Below are 22,819 nucleotides of genomic sequence, written 5' to 3' on the forward strand. Positions count from 1 at the left end.
TTCTCTGGCTTGTACTTAAGCAATGGGATTATCCCCAGGAATCTGAGTAAGCCTTTAACAGCCCCCACCAGACCCTGTGACCCCCCCGCTAACCCCGTCACTCCCCTTTTCCATCGCTGGTGTCCCAACGCCGGCCGAGCCACGTGGCTGGTTGTCTCTGCTCTGCTGTGTCTGATGTCACTGTGAGTTTAAATAAACAGGTTTATTTGGGGACAAATTGGTCGTCACCACATTAATTTACACAGCAAACTCACCCACGTGTCATTAGTGGATATTATCTCCCCTGCTTGTGTGCACCGTGTTGGATTATAGTAAGTCTATAGTCCAATCATCATCATCATCATCATCATTATGATTTAAACACACTGAGGAAGAGCCCATAATGCCAAAGTAAAAGCAATAAAAGCTAAATGCATGGTTATATCAATAAAAACACATATAGGATGAGCAATTAAAGCTCGGAATAGTTTCAGTTTTATAAATAGAAAATTAGTTCTTGTAAAGGAAAAGAGTTGGTTTCCTCCTCCTGTCCTTTATCTACGGTCACTGCTCAGGGCAGCCAGTACAAAGTATTGTCGTCAGTGTCTTTACATTATTATTTATGTTTCACTCTTTCAGCTGGATGAACTCTGTGACTTGTCTCCTTTGCAGAGGCCACACATGGTGACGTCTGATGTCCTGGTATCAACCCGAGGCTGAACCATGGTCATTCTGCAGCAGGTCGGTCATGTTGGGTAGAAATTACTCTTTTATTTTCCTCCGCTCAGTTTTTGAACGTCTACAGTCCAAATGTGTTTTTCACATTTTTGATGTAGTCAGTGCTGCTCCTCATTTCTAGCCGACTGCTCTCCTTCTTTTTAATGTCAGTTTGTTTTAATGTAAAATACACAAACAAACACAGAACAGTGTGTAGATCAGGAATGGATCTGACAATAGAATAGAGAGTGTATGTACAATCAGAAAAGATAAAATGAGTTTTATTAAAAGTCAAACTGAAAAGTCCTTCTCTGTTCTCCCTTTAAACTAAACTACATCACCCTTGTAGGTGACACTGTTCCTGAAGCGCCTCCTTTAAACCCAGATAAGCAGACGACATTTATAATATCCTGAGAGATTAGATAGAAACTGATAAACACACCAGATTCTCACAACAGTAATATCAGATATAGCAAATAAGAACAGAATGGATTAATAATATAGCAAAAGGAAGGTGTTAGTGTTCAAGAGTCATAAAAAGAGTCTCACTTACCTCTGCTGGTTGCTGGTTTTGGACAAATGGCCCAGATTTTGAGATGATTTTGAGAGTTTTGTTTCAGTGGAAACTGGTTTGTGGAGCTCACAGCATCGAAAACTAACATTTAGACTTCGTCTTAAATAAAGTCAATGTAAATCCACACCCTTAGTGCAACTGCTAAGGGGTCATAAGTTGCTAGTTTTAGCATGATAAACGCCACCTGTACAGGAGCAGGTGCAACTTTGTGTGATAAATAACTGCCCCCATTTGTGAACAATGACTTTTCACTCAATTCATGCAGAACATGAGATGAAAACACAAGTTTAGTTTAGTCAGAAATGTTACTATAGAGTTTAAAAATGTTTCTGTGCCGCACTGTGACAGTAATAGAGAAAATCAAAGGTTTTAGATAGAGGACATCTCATCATAGGTGATGCTGTTAGACTAATGCTGAGCCAAAAATCTAAGAAAACTGTTGATTTTGGTTTCATGCTTAAACACAATATTCTTTCAGATTAGGGGATTAGAATTGTTAAATCAAACAAATGGTTTCCCCGCTGTGGAGAAAAGCAGACTAGAGGTCTGAACCACTCGGCTCAGCTTCTTCTGGGCCAAACAGAGAGACGTTCCCAGAAATCTGCCTCCTTCTGCCGACCTCACCGGCCTCAGGTCCATCAGTCCCTGCCAGGCCACTTAAGTTACCGTGAACTTTGAACTTTGCCGGAGCCTGAACTTCACCCCGATCAGGACCTGAGCCCGACCGTCTGGACGCTCTTACACAACCTCACTTCTTGAAGTAGATCATCGAACGAGCTGCTCCTGCTCCTTTGCTTTCATCTGCATTTGTGGCACCACTTAAAAACAAATCTGTTCCCATTGAATTTCTTTGATGAACTGACTCTTTAACATCACACATAGTTCGATCTAATTACACCTTGATGTTCCCAGTATTCCCTTAAATAAAAATTTAATTATTACATAGAATAGAAACATTCCAGATATCTTGATATCTATCTAGCTGTGAATCTCATTCAATGGGATGTTTTTTAAATGGAAGCAAAAAAAAAAAAAAAAAAGCATCTTTAAGGTCACGTCTAGACTGTGGGAGTGAACACTGAACTTTTTAGAGCGAGACAGATTAGGTGGATTAGCTTTTTTTTTGCATTTCGACAATAAAGTTCAGATGATGAGAGCAAAGTTTAAATGTTTAGAAAGAAATGTCAGAATGTGGAGAACAAACCTGACATTTACAAGATTAAAGTTCAACTTTAATCTTGTAAATGATGTTGTTTTTGTCTCGTGTCTGTTTTCTTGTGACTTCCTGTTTTATTTTGTAGTTTACGTTTCTCTCTCGTTTGTTGGCTTCACTTCCTGCTTGTGATTGTCCGCTCCGCACTGATTGTTTCCACCTGTGTTCACTTACCTTGTGTGTGTGTGTGTGTGTGTGTGTGTGTGTGTGTGTGTGTGTGTGTGTGTGTGTGTGTGTATAAAGTCTACATCTCTTTTGTCTTGTCCTTCGTGTCAAGAGCCAACATTCATTCAGGTCCAGTTGTGTGTTTGTAAGAGCTTTCAGTCGGAGTTTCCTTTCTGCTGTTTGGATTCTTGTGTTTTACTTAAACTTTTTCTCTTTAACAGTGATTTCCTGTTGTACCTTTATCGCAATAACTTTTCATTTAATACTTTTTTAAACTCATCTGTCTTCCCAAAAGTTCCACTTCAATCTCAAAATGTCAACATGACATTTTGACTTTACTCTCAACATTTAATTTTATTCTTGAAATGGAAAAAGAAAATATTCCCAATTCGATCCCCTTCCTTATTTTTTTTTTTCCCCTTGTGTTCGACGGTGGAAATCTGGTGTCAGGTGTATTTTGGGAAGTGGTGTGTATCACACCACATACAGTGTGTGACTCCTGATGTCTTAGTAGCTAATAAAAGATGAGGTATTTTTCTTCATCCATTGCTACAGAAGCCAAACACATTTCAGGTTGTGCACAAGTTTCTTAGCTCCTTTAGATATCGTGACTAAAAATCTACAAACTTTGTCAAATTTTGTTGTCTTGTGACTCATTTTTGCACAAAATTTAATTTCAGTACAAAAGGTTGGAGCACAACATGATTATGGTCAGGCTACAAGCACCCGACTGGACAATGAGACAAGAATCAAGTCCTAGTAATAAATAACAGCTGCGGATGGAAACACACATTACTTAAAGTTTAGTTCAGCAGATTTTCTTCAAACTTCGGTTATGTTTAGCTGAAAAAGTGGGCAGATTTGAACAGGATTTTAACTGCACATCACTAAATTTAGACCAAAGCAACACAAATCTTGATGGGTGGGGGGTGGGGGGGTGAGATAGGGGGGGTTACATCATGTCCATCCTGAGGTCGGTCAAGTTTAAGCCTTTTTCAGACTTAATCCTCCCATTCAGAGAGCTGGCAGCCGAATAAGCAGGCAGCTGTGGGTGTGTGATGCAACTGTGATATTTCCCAGTTATTCAACATAAAAAAGGAATCAGTCACTGTAAGATTACAGGAAAACAAGTTATATGATAAAGGAAACACATGACAACTTGTTGTTAGATGTTTTTTGTACTTTCATGGATGTTGTGGGTGTTAAATCACATCAATACAACAGAAACTAAAGTGTGTTTCTGGCTTTTTTTTTGGCTAAAGAATCTAAAGGAAGAGTTATACTTTGATAAATGTCTTTATTCAGGTGGGCTTATAGTTTTAATCAGGCCATAAAACATCAGTAATAAAACATTGATTACTTTATGTAGATCCATCGGTCAATGTCCAGCGTCAACGTCCAGCAAATGCAAGAAAACAAATATACCAATGATGTGAAGATTTTAATATCTGAACACCACTGATCACTACCTCCCCAGCACCTAACTGTGTCCTTTACCTTTCTGACATGTGATTTATTTATCATTTAGTTTTATTTTTCCTCCTGTATTGTTGACTCAACTTGTTAATTCATCTCCAGGGGGACTATGTGTGGTTGGACCTGAAAACGGGCCGAGAGTTTGGCGTCCCCGTGGGAGCCGTGGTCAAACTGTGCGACTCTGGACAGATCCAGGTCCTCGACGATGAAGGCAGAGTAAGTCAACAGGACGGGAAGCGAAAGGATGTGATGATCGTTTGTTCGTACATTACACTGATTCTTTTTTTTAAATCAGGTTTTTAAATCACAGTGAGAAGAGTTTTAATCTAAACGGAGCTATAAGCCTCAGTACTTACTTTAATAACTGTCGCTCTTATCCTGTATTTTTATTAGTCAAACCTGTTGTGAAAGACTTCAACTTCTCTTTGTTAGTTTTAGGTTTGGCTTTCATCGTTATCATAAGTATAACCCAAGGTAAAAAAAGAAAGAAACACAAGCAGACCTGCTGTACTTTTCATTAAATCTGTCCTTATTTGTCCTCTTTAAACAAGCACAGTGTGACGATGTAAGCATGCCAGCGAGGACTTTAAAAGATACTATGAATATAATGATATTAATGCAAAAATACATGCACACAAGTTGAGTTTAGTTCAAAGTTTAAATGAAAGTTCTGAAAAGAGACATTGTGTTTACGTGAGTTCAGTCCTCCCACATCTCAGCACTTACTTTAATGAATACACCTTCTAGAAATGATGTCCAAAACTTATTGTTATGAGCCGTAATCGTTATTATCCCTCTTATGTTCTCTCACGTGCTCCCACAGGAACGCTGGATCTCCCCCCAGAATGCCACCAACATCAAGCCCATGCACCCAACCTCCATCCACGGGGTGGAGGACATGATCCGTCTGGGCGACCTCAACGAAGCCGGCATCCTCCGCAACCTGTTCATCCGCTACAATGAGCGCGTCATCTACGTGAGTACTCACCGCAGCTCTCATCAGACAGCGCACGAGTGTTTACAGACGGCCAAGTCGAGGTCTTCTTCAGGTTAAGCTGTTTACGTGCACCTTCGATTCCCTGCAGCTGAGTTCACTTGTTACTATAATTAAAGCCGTTAACAGAATGTGTCCTCTTTGCTCTTTGACTGAGTGCGAGAGGTTAACTTGAATTAAATAGGATGAAAATAGGGATTTCTACAGCAGCACATTGTATTTGCAGACGGACGTGGAGACCTTATCTCGTTATTAGAGCTGCAGCAATCAGCTGATTGACATTCATTGGCTCCAGGTTCTCAAATGTGGGTGTTTCCAGGTTTCTGTGCTCTTCTACGACACTAAACTGAATATATTTTGTTGTTTGGACTGTTTTTCATGTTTAGTTTTGACTGCAGGAACTGTTAACTTAACACACAGGATTTATTCAGAGATTTATGGACAGTTCAGAGTAATCCAGACTATTTTATGACACACTGGCAGCCAATGCAGAGACCTGTGGACTGGTGTTTTCATTGTCTTTGTTTAAATTAGGAGTCTAGAAGCAGAATTATGAATGAGCTGAAGTTATCTGGTGGAAATGAAAGTTTCTTCAGGTCATGCTTGGAGGAGATGAAATGCATTATTTCTTAAAAATTTGCAGCAATAGTTTGATATTCTGAGAAATACACAGATGAAAAGATCAATACCACTCTCCTAAAGAGTGGGGGCAGGAGATGACCAGCTTGGCTCCGTCCAAAGGTAATAAAATCATTGTTTTTAAACTAGAATATAGGTTTTTATACAGATTAAACAGAAATCCTAAGAAGTGCTAGTTGACAGATTATGGACAGACCAGGCTCTCAGTCTTTATGACTGGAGTCAGGATGTATTGATATTTAACATACATGATACAGTATTGGTGAACTCTCAACAAGTTAAGTCTAGTCCTTTAACTCTGGCTTGGTTTTCTGTTTTTTTGAGTCGTGATTAGCACCGACCTTCATCCTTTCTTCTCCTCACCAGCAATAAGACTTCCAGTTCTGTCTGTGTTTACTGTAGCTGAAGGCAGTTCAGGCACATACGATCATTAACTGGTCATTCTGGTCACTGGTTGTGATCTTCTGAACAACTTTAATCTATCTGAAACTGAAGTTTCTGATTTAATGCAGTGATGGATGTACAAAACAAAATGAATTCTTAGGGATAATGTGTTAAAGTCGTGAGAAATAGAGGCTGATCTCACAAGAAGTGTTTCTTATCATTATCTTGATTTTAACGGAGGTAAATTGTTCAGTTATTCGTGGCCTCTCTTGGTTTCCATATCTTACGTATGTTGGTTTCCTTTTCTTGCTGCAGCTTCTTCAGCTGCTTTTAAAGTGTTTTGAAACACATTTGAACGACAAATTGACTTATAATTATTTTAGAAAGTTTAGATTTGCTGCAAGAGTCACAATTTCATGTGATTAATGTGCTTACCTTGGAGATGCAATAAACTTCCAGTCAGTCAGATTAGAACAATAATCATTATCATTATTAATTAGAGCAGAATAAACTTTTGTAAAAGAGGAAAGTATGAAAGTGAAGATATTGTGCCCCTAAAATACAAATGATTAGTAACCGTTTGAAACTCTTCTTCCTTTGGCTCCCTGCAGACATACACCGGCTCGATCCTGGTAGCAGTCAACCCCTACCAGCTGCTGCCCATCTACACTCCAGACCAGATCCGCCTCTACACTAACAGGAAGATCGGAGAGATGCCGCCGCACATATTCGCCATAGCAGACAACTGTTACTTCAACATGCAGCGGAACAACAAGGACCAGTGCTGCATCATCAGGTGTGTTAGTGCTAACAAGACATAACAGATGGAAACACACATATTAAGCAAAATGCACTTTTTAATGATTAAATATGTGTCTGCAAACCCTCAAACTATGAGAAAAGACCATCCTCCCTCTTTTTTTCCTGCTTTATCTTTTAGTAAATATGTGTAAAAGTATTGATGGGCAGATTTCTTTAACACCAGACTGAGCCAGGCTAGCTGTTTCCAGTCTTTGTGCTAAGCTAAGTTAGCTAACTTGGCTGTAGCTTCATATTTAGAGTGCAGGTATCGCTCTTCTCATCTAACTCTCTGCAAGAATGTGTTTTAGTTGTACTTTTACGTGTAATGTGCTATGTTTTCTATCTTTGTATTTGTATTTTTCATTAAGTAAAGGATCAGAGTACTTCTTTTTCTTACTGCACCACAGATGTGCCGTTATTGAAATGGTCACAACCACAGTTTGAAAACTTCACAAGAAGAAAAGAGGGACTGTGTCTGTATAAGAGTGTGATGGTCCTCTGTGCATGTTTTCGAGTCCTGAACCCCCAAATAGCTCCTGAACCGCAGCTTCGGAGTGTGAAAGAAGCGCTTTGAGTGGTCGAAAAGACTAGAAAGACGCCATACAAGTACAGACCACTTACCATTTCTCACTTATGTGTGACAGCGGTGAGTCTGGAGCTGGGAAGACCGAGAGCACAAAGCTGATTCTGCAGTTCCTGGCGGCCATCAGTGGTCAACACTCCTGGATAGAGCAGCAAGTCCTGGAGGCAACACCCATCCTCGAAGGTCCGACAGCTGCAGTGTTTTTAGACCTGATATCATCTCACATGTACATGCAGATTTGGAAAAACAACCTCACCATAAGTTAGCTTTAGTAGCTCTTCTTGAGCTTTTGATATTGTCAAATGATGTTCAGCAGCAGGTGGAGTCTCCCCATGGGTTTGTTTTCCCATCAGTCCACTATAGTTGTACACTGTCAAACATCACAATAGTAACGTAATAAATCTGTTTACTGTGCTGCTTTTCCCCCCATCACATCACTGTACGTGTCGATTTGTCAACTCCTTCAGCTTTCGGCAACGCCAAGACCATTCGTAACGACAACTCCAGTCGGTTTGGGAAGTACATCGATATCCACTTCAACAAGCGGGGGGCCATCGAAGGAGCCAAGATAGAGCAATACCTGCTGGAGAAGTCTCGTGTGTGTCGACAGGTGAGACACCGGAGCAGAGTTTACACAGCTTTGTCCATATTAAACACAGTGACGGCGAAACTAACTTCAGCTCTTGTTGGCTCAGTTTTTAGTTCAGCTAACTGTCCATAACTTCAAACTATGAAGAAAGATGACTAACTTTATATTATTTGATAGTGGCAAGCAGACACGTCATGTTTAGATGTGACAAAGTTCTCAAAAAATGGGTCACAGATATGATTTAATTCCTTAAAAATGCTCAGTGATTTCCCTAAACAGCTGGGCACTGTAGTTTCTAGCAAACGTTGCACCAACAGGATCAACCAGTGCATTTGTTGGAGACTATTTTCAGCGGCGGATTGATATAGATCGACACATTTGGTGTGCTATTATGTAATAGTGATGCTGTCCTTTCAAATCCAATGTATGTAACATTTTTAAATTCTTAAAACACATCTGGAAATGTAAGAAGTTTGCAGCCTACAGAGTTAAAACTTTATTTTTGATTCCTCCAGGCTGCAGATGAGAGGAACTACCACGTGTTTTACTGCATGCTGAAGGGGATGGCTCCGGAGATGAAGGCCAAGCTGGGCCTGGGCCTCGCCACAGACTACTCCTACCTCACCATGGTGAGTCTGTGGCGTAGTGACAGGCCACCATCTTTATTTCAATTAGTAAATATACTTGTGGATGTCATATTTATCCAGAATCAAATCAAACGGAAGAGCGTTTACCTCAAAGAATACAAATTATTTTGACAAAATTATCTTGACTTGAGTTCAACCTGCTAGTTTTTTCCAGCGTTTTGAACTGTATTTTATATTAAAGCTTGTACGTCCACTGCATGGGAGATGGACCCAGTTGGTTGCTACTAACTTTTGCTGACGATACTCACTTGTTTCTTCACATAAAAATGTTTCTAAATGTTTTATAGAAAAGTACAGAATTAGACAGAATTAATTTTCTGTTTAAATCAAGCAAACTTTCTTCAAATCCAAATAAATCAAATTTTATGGTGTTTACTGTCAAAAACAATCTTGAGCTTCTTATTGGAAGCTTTTTTGTCGCATTCGGATGATTCAAGCTGGAGTCAGTTCATCATAGCTTCCTGTGATGGGGGACTGAGTTGAAACGATTAGTTGATTAATTGATTAGTTGGTTGACAAAACATTGAATGCCAACTATTTTGAAAATTTAATAATTGTTTGATTGCTGTTTCATATGATCGTAAATTGATTATCTTTGGTTTTCGGACTGATTATCTAACAAGACAAGACATTTGGAGACATCACGTTGAGCTCTGGGAAACTGAGATAGACATTTTATAGACCAAATGAATGATGAAAATAATAATAATTACCTGCAACTGAAGTTGCAGAGAACTGCAGCTGCTGTAGATGTTTTTCTCCAGTCGACCACGAGAGGAAAAATGAGTTTTCATGCTTGAAAACAAAAACTCTAATAAGGTGTGAGTCTTCAACTTACAGTTATCTTTACTACTGATTAATCTGTCCTTTATTTTCTATGTCAACTAGCTGATCCTTAAAATGCAAGAAAATAGTAAAAAAAACTAATTTCCCAAAGTCCGTCTTGACATATTCAAACAGCTTTGAAATCATTTTACAGAGGCTTTGTGCTTAAAAATGACTTCTTTTTTTTTAATAGATTGTTTAAAGAAACGTGACTGAACAACTCATCATTTCAGCTCTACAAATGTGGCATTTATGCTTTATTAAAGTGTTTTCAGACAGGATATTTTGGTTTCATACAGAAAGAGAAAATGCCTCAGGGACGAGGACTAATTAGTTGGCCTGCCTCCAACAGAGAGCAGCACACAGCAGCTTCTATGAGCTTTCTGAGTAGGACACAAGGCTGGCGAAGACCCCACTAACTCGGCTAAGAAGAATAAGCTAAATATCTGTTTCCGTCACCTTCCAGGGTAACTGTACAGCGTGTGACGGCCGTAACGACCTGAGTGATTACTCCAGCATCCTGTCGGCCATGAAGGTCCTCATGTTCACTGAGACAGAGAGCTGGGAGATTTCCAAGCTGCTGGCTGCCATCCTGCACATGGGCAACCTGCGCTTCGAGGGTATGATGAGCTCCACATGCAGCTACTGATTCAACTCTGGTTTAATGTTAGAGGTCATGGTTGGCGACGGCGACGCACTGGACTGCATAGTATTAGTAGTATAGTGTTTCTAATGATGTGTCTGTGGGGCAGAAACAAACTTCTTAGAAAAGCCATTTATTTTAAAGAGACGTGAGGAAAACTGATCTTTTTTGTTTTCTTCAGCTCGTACGTATGACAACCTGGACGCCTGTGTGGTTGTGCGATCTCCTGATCTGATCACTGCTGCTTCCCTCATGGAGGTGTGTTTGTTTATAGATCACATTATTGTGGATCAGGAAAAGTAATCACCTCTAACCATCAATATCTTTGCCTTATGTGATTGTGGTATTCTGGTTTAGAGAAGAGGAGTCAATTTTCACACCTTTTATCACTGGTATATACATGTTTCTGTAATGTTGTGTGTTGTTCACTGTAGGTGGAGCCCAAAGACGTGATGGTGTGTTTGACCACACGGACTTTGATCACACGTGGTGAAAGTGTTGTGACGCCTCTTAGTGTGGAACAAGGCCTGGATGTCAGGGATGCTTTTGTCAAGGTACAAGGAGGTCGCAGGGCTTCAATTAACATTTACAACATTAACATACTGTCCATCAATCTGTTGATTAGTTTCTTGATTTAACTAATTAGTTGTTTGGTCTATAAATGACAGAAAGTTGTGAAAAATCAAATATCTTGTTTTTGGCGGCGTTAAGATGTGAAACGTAGATTCTTACTGACCTCGAGTCGTCCTCTCCCAGGGGATCTACGGACGACTGTTTGTCTGGATTGTGGATAAGATCAACGCCGCCATATTCAGACCGCCATCCTGTGAGAGTAAGATTATACGCAGGTCGATCGGGTTGCTGGACATCTTCGGTTTCGAGAACTTCACCGTCAACAGGTGATTCATTCTTAGTCATTTGACCAGAAACATCTGATGTGGGAAAATCTTTTAACACGGTCCCTTCACCCCTCCTGCTCTGATTTGTCTTCACTGCAGTTTCGAGCAGCTGTGCATCAACTTTGCCAACGAGAACCTGCAGCAGTTCTTCGTTCAGCACGTCTTCAAACTGGAGCAGGAGGAGTACAACCTGGAGGACATCAGCTGGCAGCACATCGAGTTCACCGACAACCAGGACGCGCTGGACATGATCGCCAACAAACCCATGAACATCATCTCCCTCATTGATGAAGAGAGCAAGTTCCCTAAGGTACTTTACAGCAGTCTGGAGCTTCAGGGATTCACTATTGATTTGTTTTGCATGTCTTTGTTGTTGATTCCTGATTTTTTTGTCAGGGAACCGACGCGACGATGCTGTATAAGCTCAACTCACAGCACAGGCTCAACTCCAACTACATCCCTCCCAAAAACAGCTACGAAACCCAGTTTGGTATCCAACACTTTGCTGGCGTGGTGCATTACGAGACCAGAGGTGAGGTTCTGCTCATCTTCACTCTCATCCATTTTACAGTGTTTTCATGCTTCGGTTAAAGGTTTTCTCCTTCATCTCCTGCTGAGAGAGGAGCAGTTTTCAAGAGGATTCTGGTGAAATAAAGGTCAGATGAGATGTGAGAAGCAGCTTGATTCGAAATGCAGTCGACCTGAACAGAACCTAATAGAGAGAGAACACCAACCGCATAATCTATTAACAGGCAGCCGTGATATAAAAATACAAAGATATTGCCCTGTAAGTCATAGAAACTAAGAGACCCGTGGCAAGCAAGGATAAAGCACTCGGCGTGATTGGACTGAGTGTGATTTATGTCAGATTCAGGTCCTGGTTCTGGTCTCTGTTCCTCAGAACCGAGTGAGCCTGCAGGAGAAGGACACAAACACTGCTGATTAACTTAGTTCACTATGTCAGGCACAAATAAACAGGATCTAAGAAACTGAACGCACCAAGCTGAGCAGACCAGGACTAAGATACATGTGGCAGTAAAGGGGTGGATAGGTTGGGGAAACACCAACAAAGGTGAAGCAAACCAGAAACAGGTGTGGACGAACTCCAGGGCAGGAAGGAAGGAAGGTAAAAACAAAACTACAAAATAAAACAGGAAACAATGAACCACAAGATGTGAAAAACACAACAGTGTAAATGACAAACAAACAGATCAGAGTCAAAGCCCCAAACACAAAGAGGGAGACAACAGAGTTGCTGTGATACTTCATGGTGTTTAGTTTGTTGGTGGTGTTTCAGATAATGTTGCATTTGCAGTCTCAGTCAGCTTTCTTCATTATTGTCAGCTGTTGAACTCGAACACTAAACTTTGCAATGCAAACAGAGCAATGTGCAGTGAAAACACACACTCTTGTCTGTCTGGTATCGTGTGAAATGCGTCTCGCTGTGCCAAAGATAAATTTCCCCTTTGTGACAATAAAAGTTTCTCTTCTCTAAGTTCCAGCAAGTTTTTGTCACAGTGGGAAGTCGAACTGTTTGTTTGTTCTTCATCTCCCTCACTGGGTTTCATCACTTCTGACTCATTTCACACAGAAAATGTAGCAGCAGCCATTTTGATTATTGATTAATCGATGAAGTTACTTATTAAGCCTCTCGAATGTGAATATTTTCAGGTTTTCTTTCTGTGATCTTAATTTACTATCTTTGTAAAACTCCAGTGTTTAATTAATACAGGCGGAATACAGACAACACGTATGACAATATGACGACACCACAAAGACAATAAATACATTAAAAAAATCAATAAATTGAGTATTAATAGGATCCTTTCAGTAATTAGACACCAATACCAATAATACATTTAGAGACTGAAATGTTAGTGTATTTATGAAGCTCCATCTAATCCCACAAACTTTTCCCATTTCTTATTGTGTTGTGCTTCTTTATACTGATTTGAAACAATTATTTCTTCCAATAGAAAATTGGCTTTACAATGTGTCTTCCAGGAGAAATTGATTAAAGTTAGCTCCTGATTGGGCTTTAAATATGAATATTTCACCTTATAGAATATTGCATTTATTATCTGGGGGCAGTTTTTATCCAAAATCCCAAACATAATGTTTTTTTTTTTTGTTTGTTTTTTCATTTAAATTTTTATTGAAGTTTTTCAAAATTACAAAAACAACAAAACAGCACAGACTGAAACATTACAGCAAAATTCCACCTGTACCTTAGCTGCCAGTAGCTCATAGGAAGTCACATCTGTCATGGACTTAGCCCAGTCCTTATAAACAGGGCCATCAGGATTCTTCCATTTGCTAAGAATTACTCTCGCAGCTAAAATAAAGCCTGTTAGGACCAAAGCAAATGCACTTTTAGAAACATTAGGTAAACAGGAACTGTCTCCCAATAGGCCCAATTGAGCAGAGACAGCCAACCATTCCTGTATTGTTTGAATCCCAAACATAATGTTTCATAAATATCAAGTGACCTGACAGTTGTTCTCTGTCCGTCCCTCCTTCAGGGTTCCTGGAGAAGAACCGCGACAGCCTCCATACCGACATCATCCAGCTCGTCCACTCGTCCAAGAACAAGTTCATTAAGCAGATCTTCCAGTCTGACGTGGCCATGGTGAGATCGACACACACCGCCACAACACTACATACTGACCGCACCAACACTTGGAATTGTTCACTAATATTTTTCACCTCCTTTGTGACTTTTGTTGTGACATTTAATGTGTTGCTGTCAAGTGGTGACTTTTGCCTCCCTTTAGTTTTTCTCCTCGCGGTGTTGGCTTTGACTAACGGCGAGCCCCTCCTCTCACTCTGCTGTCTCTTTCTCTGTTTCCTCCGTCTTTTCCTCTGACTTCAGTTTCTGTGTGGCTATCAGCAGCCCAGCACTCCTGCTCCAAAGGTAATCAACGGACTTAAGCAGCATGTGGTCACTCAAACGTGTGTGTTTTGGCTCAAACCGAATAAAAACCCACAAATCCAAACCCAGATAGCAGCAACACTCCTTCCTCCAGCGTTTCTTCCTACAGGTTTGCAGTTTATGGTAGAAGAAACCGGAGGGAAGAGTGTGTTTATCTGATAAGATTTAGCATGAAGCAAAGCAAAAACATTCAAAGAACCGAGGGGCTTTTGAAACAGGAAGTCCTGTCATGTTTTCTGTTCGGCTCATCGACGTATTAGAAGAACTGGATGTCGGGCCGCTGCTCGGTCTTGCCTCCAATTTTTTCCCAGCAGCCACTCGCAGCATTTTCCTCACAGTAAAACTGTTGTCAGGACGCCTCCAGCTGTAAACATGGTCATTTATTCCTCTTTGTACTGTATACGTTTAAGTAATGAGGCCATGTTCGGTCCGGTATCCAGTTTCTGAGAGGATTACTGTGAAGACTGCTGTCAGAGATTTTGTACTGTCTCTCCTGCTCCATGTGTCTGTTGTGTAGAGTCGTAATCGTGTGTCTGTGCCGCCGTCTGATCGTGTGTCTAGTGCTTATCCACCAACAAAATGTGATACAGAAATTAATTCCTCACAGTCTCCTATAGTGCTTTGTATTTTTAACACTGACTCATGTTCAGCAGCAACAATAGGCAGATCATTAATGCTCAAATACCTCAAATCAAATGGGGAAAACTTGAATATTTAAGCTCTGACCAGTGTTACACAGCAAAAAAAAGTTTGTACAGAGCCGTCAGAACGGAAGAAGTCATTGTTTTACTATTAATCAAACAAATAAGCTTAATTTTTGGCATATTAGTTCAGAATATTGATCTCACTATTTAATATTCCTACCAAACTTTTCTTTTAAATTCCTTTAATGTTTTTGATTGATTCTGTTTTTCAGTACCAGCTCCTCGGTACTTTAAGTCATTCAGTCTGTCAGTTCAGTCTGTGCTTGATAAAGAGGCACATCAGACGGCTGCTGTTTGGCTATTTACACCCAAACACAGAACAAAAAAAACATAAATAACTCTTTAGATCACTGTAGGTGCCATCAGCCAGGGTTTGATTCCAGAGAGAGAAAAACAGTAAATTTTATCAATTTATTTGTAAACTTAGTTGACAGGGTACATTAAACACGACTCACACCCGGGTATAAATAGTGTTGTTTACTATTGATCCCTGGGTGCAAACAGTATAATAATATTTAATGTATTTTTACTGTTTTAAATGCAGTGATTTCGATGCTTATTGCTCCATTTTCATGAATTTAAAATCGCTGCAGTCTGGTTGTACACTTGTTCATTTGGGATGGTGAAACACAGTTTAATGTAATTCTAACGTGTGTGTGTGTGTGTGTGTGTGTGTGTGTGTGTGTGTGTGTGTGTGTGTGTGTGTGTGTGTGTGTGTGTGTGTGTGTGTGTGTGTGTGTGTGTGTGTGTGTGTGTGTGTGTGTGTGTGTGTGTGTGTGTGTTTGCAGGGTGCCGAGACGAGGAAGCGCTCTCCCACTCTGAGCAGTCAGTTCAAACGCTCCCTCGAGATGCTGATGAGGACGCTGAGTGTGTGTCAGCCATTCTTCATTCGCTGTGTAAAACCCAACGAGCTCAAAAAACCAATGGTGAGACCAGCGTCTGTCTGTCTGTGTGTGTGTGTGTGTGTGTGTGTGTGTGTGTGTGTGTTGGAATAAAACACTTTTCCAGCTTTTAGCCAAGGTTCAGCTATATTTATTTGTTTAGTCCTTAGATTTTAGTTTTTAAATGTTTTAATTGTTGTCTCTGCTCCACTAAAGCTCACTAATTAACACTCTGCATAAAAACTGTACAAAATTGTTGTCCGACAACCAACAGAAACTCCAGGAAGTCGTTGCTCATGGGAAAGAAATAGTCATAACTTTTGGTACCGCAGAGATAAAATGGATTAACCAGTCAGTTTGTTAGCCAGGCGAGCTTCTTCTACCTGTTTCCAGTCTTTGAGCTAAGCTAAGTTAGCTGACTACTGGCTACTGGGGCTGCCGTCTGACTTCAGTAACTGTGTACGTCAGGCTTCTCTTTACTTCAGCTTTTGTAAAACGTCACCACGTCCTCGTCAGCTGGATACTTTGATGCTCTTCAACCATCCGGTTCTCTGTGTTTGTCTCTTTCAGATATTTGACAGGGAGCTTTGCATTCGTCAGCTGCGCTACTCCGGCATGATGGAGACCATCAGGATCAGGCGGGCCGGTTACCCCATCCGATACACCTTTGGCGAGTTTGTGGACCGATACCGAGTCCTCATGCCTGGCGTCAAACCCGCTCACATACAGGTCAACAGCACAAACACTGCCATCTCTTCAGTCCTGATTAAACCTGTTTACAGGATCCCTACATAGTGAGCACAGCACAGTGCACTATTTTGACAAAATGAGAAACTTGATCCAGGCAGCATCACTCACCTGATCTGTTTGTTTGATATTTTTTGTAGAACTGATACCACACAAGCTGTGAATGCAGAATATGCAGAATATGTCAGCATGATGTTCTTTTTCATACAGTATCTGATGAGTAAGAGTCATCTCTGGTTCAAGAGTCGTCACTTTCATGTGGTTCTCTCTCCTTCCAGGAGGACCTCCGAGGGACCTGCCAGCAGATCGTCCTGGCCCGGCTGGGGAAACATGGAGACTGGCAGATTGGAAAGACAAAGATTTTCCTAAAGGTTGTGTTTTTTGTGTAGAAGTTAACTTGCTGAGTTGCCTCAAGGGGGTCAACTAAGGAAGAAAGTTAGTGGGTTAGCGAGGTGTTGAGCTTAAAGCCAGAGTTTTCTTGTTTCACAAAGGTGGAATCAACTATTCTATATCTATACTCCATATACTCTATTCCCTCTGACTTCCCTCTGTGATATCAGACAGGCAAATTGTGAGGTTAGCTAGGCAGCTAGGTTCAGTGGGGTTTTTTGGCAAATATAAGAGAGTGTCAGCATAAAAATGTTAAAACACAACATGATTATGAATAACTTGGCCAAGTGGCAGCATGTATAACAGAAATTCAGGAACATGCAACAGGTTAGCATAGTAACAGCTGACAATAACAGCTTTATTTAAGATATTCAGACTTGATTTACACACCGGGTCCCACAACATCACGTCAAGATTTGGTCGAAATGTACCGAAGCCATCTTAAGACGACCATTAAGACCATTTCAGCTCATATTACCATACGAATAGCTGGGGCCTTGGGGCTGGTGTCGCTCTACTTTACCTCCTCCTTATTTGCTGTTTTGTCTCCTCGTCAGGATCACCACGACATGCAGCTGGAGATCGAGAGGGACAAGGCCATTACTGACAAGGTCATCCTCATCCAGAAGGCTGTGCGTGGACTTAAAGAGAGGTAAAGAACCTTCATGTCTTCATTTTGTGTGTACAAAATTAAACAAAAAGTAAAAGTACCTTTGTTTTGCATGTTTTTGAGTTTGCAAGTGTGCTGCTTATCTGTTCCATTTCCTTTTCTAAATGATGGATTCAGGATGAAGTTTTTCCTAAAACCTTAATCTAAAATCTAATTACTGTCTCCTCTTCGTAGGACTAGATTTCTACGACTGAGGAGTGCTGTGATTGTCATCCAGAAGGTCTGGAGGGGTCATCGTTGCAGGAAGAACTACCAAACTGTGAGCCCTTTATACCTTTTAATGTGTAGTTTTGGTTCAAATATTCTTTAACATCTTAAAGAGATGCAGTATGATGGTTTTTTTCCCACTGATTGTTCATATGAGCTGCACAAATCACATCGTCTTTACACCGCGTTTCTCCCCTTCAGATGCATTCGGGCTTCTTGCGCCTCCAGGCTGTCTACAGGTCAAGGAAGTACTACAGAAGCTACCGGACGACTCGCCATCGTGTCACTCTCATCCAAGCCCGTTGCCGCGGCTTCATCATCCGGCAGACATTTTGGCGGCGTCTCCGTGCCGTGTTGACCCTTCAGGCCTACACCAGGGGCATGATAGCCAGACGCCTCTGCCAGAGGCTCAGGGCAGAGGTAAACAGTTATTACATTTATTACTGCTACTTCTACCATGTTAATGTGCCAGACAGAGAGGACTATTGGTGCTGACGGATATGAAGAATAACGTTGGGGTAAAAGAAACTGTGATGTGTCACATAAACTGTGAAGCCTTAATATATTTGTTCATGTAGTGATTGAATACATTTTTCTTGCAGAACACCAACAACTTATATCTTATCGCCGTTTATAAAGAGTAATTTACCCATTTTGGGATATCAGCCAAGAGTTAAATGAGAAATTCGATATCACACTCATGTCTTAATGCTAAATATGAAGTTGGTTAGCTTAGCTTAGCTTAGCATAAAGTTTTAACAAAAGTTTTATAAACAATCTCCAAAGCTCACTCGTTATACCTTGTTTTTTTTTTTAAGTGCAATAACGTCAAGTTTTGATTTTGTTACCTTTGCTAGCAGCTTACTGCACAAAACAGGAAATCAGTTTCTTGTACAAGAAGGTAATGAACGTATGGTAGCACAAAACCACAGAGGGTTATATTTCAGAGACTTCAGATGTGCTGCTAGGTGTTTTTTTGGACTTTGGAGAGAGGCAGGCTAGCAGTTTCCCCTTGTTTCCAGTCGTTATGCTAAGCTAAGATAACCAACTGCCGACTGTGGTTTCATATTTAGCGCTCAGACATGTGAGTGGTAAGAACTTTTCCCGAAATGTAAAAGCACATATTGCAAAGTCTTCAGGGTTTATTCACATAATGATGTGCTGCACAGTTAAAGCTTTTACATGTTCACATCCCAGTGTTGCACATTAAAGGTCTCAGTAAGCTTTAATCACAGACACCTTAAACAACTATTTTTGATGTGGTCTCCTACCTTAAGCTGATAATTTCCTTTTTATTTCTATTGTAAACTTTAGACCATTTACATCCACAGTAAATATAGGCTTCATAATACATTAAAACGTAGCAGTGCTGCTCCTCCTCTGCATATTTTTAAAGTCTCAATCCCGCCTTTTGAGTCCAGTGCATACAGATGAGTCCATATGCAGAACATCAGTCTAATAATAACAATCAGTGAATAATGAAAAAGCAGTTTGCTTGAGTTACGTTAAATCCTGGTGTCCTGTCAGAGGATTTAAATGATCAATGAAGGTATCTATGATGTGCTACCTGTGTGTAAAGTACGCTAGATTTTCTCATTTGTTTTGGTGAATCATACAAATGAGGATAAAGCTCCAGACCCTGCCTGCTTTTAACATCTCAGCACTCTGCAAAGCGAGCATGAAAGGTTAAAATCAGTCCGATTCACCCGCCTCCTCGATTCCCCCGCCTGATAGACGGCTTTAAATGCTTCATCGATCCAAACAAAAACACTTTATTTGAAGCCTACTGAGGCCTTTAAACACAACGCGTCAAGTCAATAAAGACTTGGTCATGTTGAGAAAAGCTTCTAATGTGATCCTGGCCTCAAATATGTTGCCATAAAACCTTCATTTATACATTTTTTTTTTTTAAATTAGCTTGTTTAAACCTGGTTGCTTGTCTGTCTGTGAATTCTGGAAATGTTTGTGAGCTCATTAGAGTGTTTATGCCATTTTAACCTGCCACTGTTTCTGCCACACGTTTCTTTCTCTTTTCCTGTTCTGAAAGACAAATGTTGAATAAATCATTTGTTTTTGTGAATGTTTGTTTAATCTCAGTTTGTCATCAGCTTGATGAGATGTTAAGTAGCTTTCGGAGGGGTGTCAAATAATAGTCCTGAGAAAGCTCTGCTCTTCCAGTGACCCGACAAGGAAGAAGGGAAGTGGGTGAGCTCTCTGTGGAGGCGAGCAGCTCGAATACGGTCCACAGGCGGCTGCTGTTACATGTCGTCACTTATTTGTGTTTGTCTTTATGACTTTATGACCTCTGTACCACTTTTTATTGGTTGCATGTCATGTTGGTGTGTAGAAATTTAGATTTATTCTGCTGTAGCACTTACTGGAAGCCCCTTTAAACACCAAATAGAGGTAAAAGTACTGTTCAGCTTTAAGAAATAGTTTATTTTCTTTGCTCTTTGTTGTCTGGTCGTCATTTCTTAGAATTTATATGAACAAAGTCAGTTACCTGTTCGTACCTGTAACGTTTCCCTTCACTTCCTCTGCTCTAGTTTAGACAAGTAAAAATGCTGACCAGTATCACCTGCCCCCACCTGCCTCTGTGAACCCTTGTCCCCCGTTTCCTCCCTCGCCTCCCCTCACAGCTGCAGCACCGCCAGGAAGCCGAGCGCCAGCGCCTGGCCGAGGAGGAGCAGCTGCTGAACCAGATGACGGCGCTGCGGGCGAAGGCGGAGGCCGAGAGGAAACACCAGGAGAGGCTCGTCCAACTGGCCCAGCAGCAGGAGGAGAGGGAGAGGGAGGAGAAGGAGGAGGCGAGGAGGAAGAAGGAGCTGCTGGAGCAGATGGAGAGGGAGAAGGAGCAGCCCGTGGATCACTCGGACATGGTCGACCGCATGTTTGGTTTCCTGGGGAACTCTGGGCCGCTGCCCAATCAGGACGGACAGGCGCCGGCTGGTTTTGAAGTATGTATTTATGGTTTTTGTCGTCATGTTCGACTTCTTTCATCAGCTGGCCACTAACTTGGTCTGTATTTTCCTGCGGTTCAGGACTTGGAGAAAACTCCTCGCGGTGAGGAAGCTGAAGAGGAGGTGCTGAATGAAGCTCCGCCGTTACCTGATGAGGAAGACGAGGATTTGTCTGAGTACAAGTTCTCCAAGTTTGCGGCCACCTACTTCCAGAGTGTCTCCACCTACACCTACATCAGACGACCACTGAAACAACCTCTGCTGTTTCACGAGGACGAAGGAGACCAGCTGGTGAGGCTGAGTAGTCTACCTCTGTGCAAAGTCCAAAAATACACCTGCCAGCACCTCTGAAGCTCACGAATTAACTCTCTCTCACTCTTTTGTTTAAGTGTCAGTTTGTGGTTGTACTGACAGAACATACTGAAACTAACTCAATATTTTGATGCTAACATACTTTCATTATCTTCTTGTGCTAGAAACTTTCTGTTTTATGTTGTAAACTTCTAACATGATGTTAAAAACTTAAAATTTACAAGCGAGGTTTGGAGAGCTTTTTTTTAACCTTTCATCAGGACCAGGCTAACAGTTTGCACCTGTTTCCAGTCTTTATGCTAAGCTAAGCTAAGCTGCTTCTGGCCACAGCTTCATATATTTAGCATAAAGACGTGAAAGTGGCATCAATCTCAAGAAAACTAACTCTGTTTATCTCCTGTCATTGGCTGTCATTTAGTTTATGGGGATTATGCCAATGCTTCAATAATAGAACAATTAATAAACAACAACTACTACTAATAAAGGAATATCTTATCAAATAGCCAACTTACCTTTCTGCTGATTTAAACATCCTGTCCCGTCCTCCAGGCTGCATTAGCGGTGTGGATCACCGTGCTGAGGTTCATGGGAGACCTGCCGGAGCCAAAATGTCAGATGGTCATTAATGACGGCAGCGAAAAGATCCCTGTGATGACCAAGATCTACGAAACCCTCGGCAAGAGGACCTACAAGAGGGAGCTGCAGGATCTGCAGGTGGAAGGAGAGGTGAGACGATGCTGAGGGATCGAATCGATTCAATCAGCGTTAATGATCCTCAGGTGGTCGACGGAAATACAAACAATTTATGTCACTCGTTGTTTGTGTCTACAGAACAGCTCCATCGACAGCCAGAAGAGGAACAGCGTCAGACACAAGCTTGTGTCTCTGACCCTGAAGAGGAAATCCAAGATCGCAGAGGAGGTGGGATTCAAACCAGCAGCTTCCTCTGAAGTTCTCACCAGAATCAGTGGCTGAATGTCCCACTGGCTACACTTCTTGCTTCATATAAACAGTCTATGTTATGATTTATGGTGTTTTTTATAGTATTCAGTGGGCGTTTACAGACATCAAATATGATATTATCAATCATTCAGTCATCAGCAGGAATTAACCCCAGACCAGAGACTTTTCAATAATTGATAATACTTTATTTGTATTGCACTTTTTAAAACACACAGTTTACATATAGGATGAAATACAAGTATACAAAAGTACTTGCATACATACACACAAAGCATAACAGAGACCAAAGTTAAACCACAATATACCTGAAACTTTTGTGGAGGAACTCAATTTAGTCCCGAGTTCCTTCGATCAAACATCAGGTAAAGTTAATGAGTTTCTCTGAAGGTTCTTTGTCCCCAAAGATCCAGGGCACAAAAAACTAGGTGCTTCAACACTTAATGGACGCTAAAGCGTTTTTTTTTTCCTCTACCTCGTCTTCGGCAGGTGACCAGGCGGCTGACGGAGGGAGACTACGGCCTGCAGGGGAACAGCATGCTGGAGGACCGACCCACCTCCAACCTGGAGAAACTTCACTTCATCATCGGCAACGGCATCTTACGGCCCGCCCTCAGGTACTCGCTCCTCCAAGCAACTGTGGTTTTACTACATAACGCTCCTGGAGCGCTGTGTGTTCTGGACGTGGCTCTGGTTTTGATCAGATGTTGCTTCTCTGTCTCAGGGATGAGATCTACTGTCAGATCTGCAAACAGCTCACGCAGAATCCGTCGAAGAGCAGCCACGCCCGCGGATGGATCCTGCTGTCTCTGTGCGTGGGCTGCTTCGCCCCGTCCGAAAAGTTTGTCAAAGTGAGAAACTCTGTGAACGTGGGAACTCGTCCCAGCGTGCTGATTAGTCAGTTTTGACTCTGCATTGTCTGTTGTGT

General features: G+C 41.3%; 1 protein-coding gene across 1 annotated transcript in view; it reads left to right on the forward strand.

Moving 5' to 3' along the window:
* Window positions 1–702: 702 nt before the first annotated feature.
* The window catches only part of myo7ab (myosin VIIAb), a 32,726-nt gene continuing 10,609 nt past the window's right edge, over window positions 703–22,819 (forward strand). Inside the window, exons 1-27 of the mRNA XM_070844289.1 lie at window positions 703–720; window positions 4,227–4,340; window positions 4,948–5,100; window positions 6,753–6,937; window positions 7,587–7,708; window positions 7,993–8,135; window positions 8,630–8,743; window positions 10,053–10,206; window positions 10,411–10,487; window positions 10,664–10,783; window positions 10,986–11,128; window positions 11,228–11,438; window positions 11,525–11,660; window positions 13,651–13,757; window positions 14,001–14,042; window positions 15,553–15,690; window positions 16,216–16,374; window positions 16,671–16,763; window positions 17,340–17,434; window positions 17,627–17,711; window positions 17,861–18,079; window positions 20,299–20,616; window positions 20,701–20,910; window positions 21,481–21,657; window positions 21,763–21,852; window positions 22,381–22,508; window positions 22,616–22,742. Coding sequence (XP_070700390.1) covers window positions 703–720; window positions 4,227–4,340; window positions 4,948–5,100; window positions 6,753–6,937; window positions 7,587–7,708; window positions 7,993–8,135; window positions 8,630–8,743; window positions 10,053–10,206; window positions 10,411–10,487; window positions 10,664–10,783; window positions 10,986–11,128; window positions 11,228–11,438; window positions 11,525–11,660; window positions 13,651–13,757; window positions 14,001–14,042; window positions 15,553–15,690; window positions 16,216–16,374; window positions 16,671–16,763; window positions 17,340–17,434; window positions 17,627–17,711; window positions 17,861–18,079; window positions 20,299–20,616; window positions 20,701–20,910; window positions 21,481–21,657; window positions 21,763–21,852; window positions 22,381–22,508; window positions 22,616–22,742 — 3,678 coding nt within the window. The remainder of the gene's footprint in view (window positions 721–4,226; window positions 4,341–4,947; window positions 5,101–6,752; window positions 6,938–7,586; window positions 7,709–7,992; window positions 8,136–8,629; window positions 8,744–10,052; window positions 10,207–10,410; window positions 10,488–10,663; window positions 10,784–10,985; window positions 11,129–11,227; window positions 11,439–11,524; window positions 11,661–13,650; window positions 13,758–14,000; window positions 14,043–15,552; window positions 15,691–16,215; window positions 16,375–16,670; window positions 16,764–17,339; window positions 17,435–17,626; window positions 17,712–17,860; window positions 18,080–20,298; window positions 20,617–20,700; window positions 20,911–21,480; window positions 21,658–21,762; window positions 21,853–22,380; window positions 22,509–22,615; window positions 22,743–22,819) is intronic.

This window comes from Pempheris klunzingeri, chromosome 14 (genome assembly GCF_042242105.1).
Source record: "Pempheris klunzingeri isolate RE-2024b chromosome 14, fPemKlu1.hap1, whole genome shotgun sequence".
Lineage (NCBI taxonomy): Eukaryota > Metazoa > Chordata > Actinopteri > Acropomatiformes > Pempheridae > Pempheris > Pempheris klunzingeri.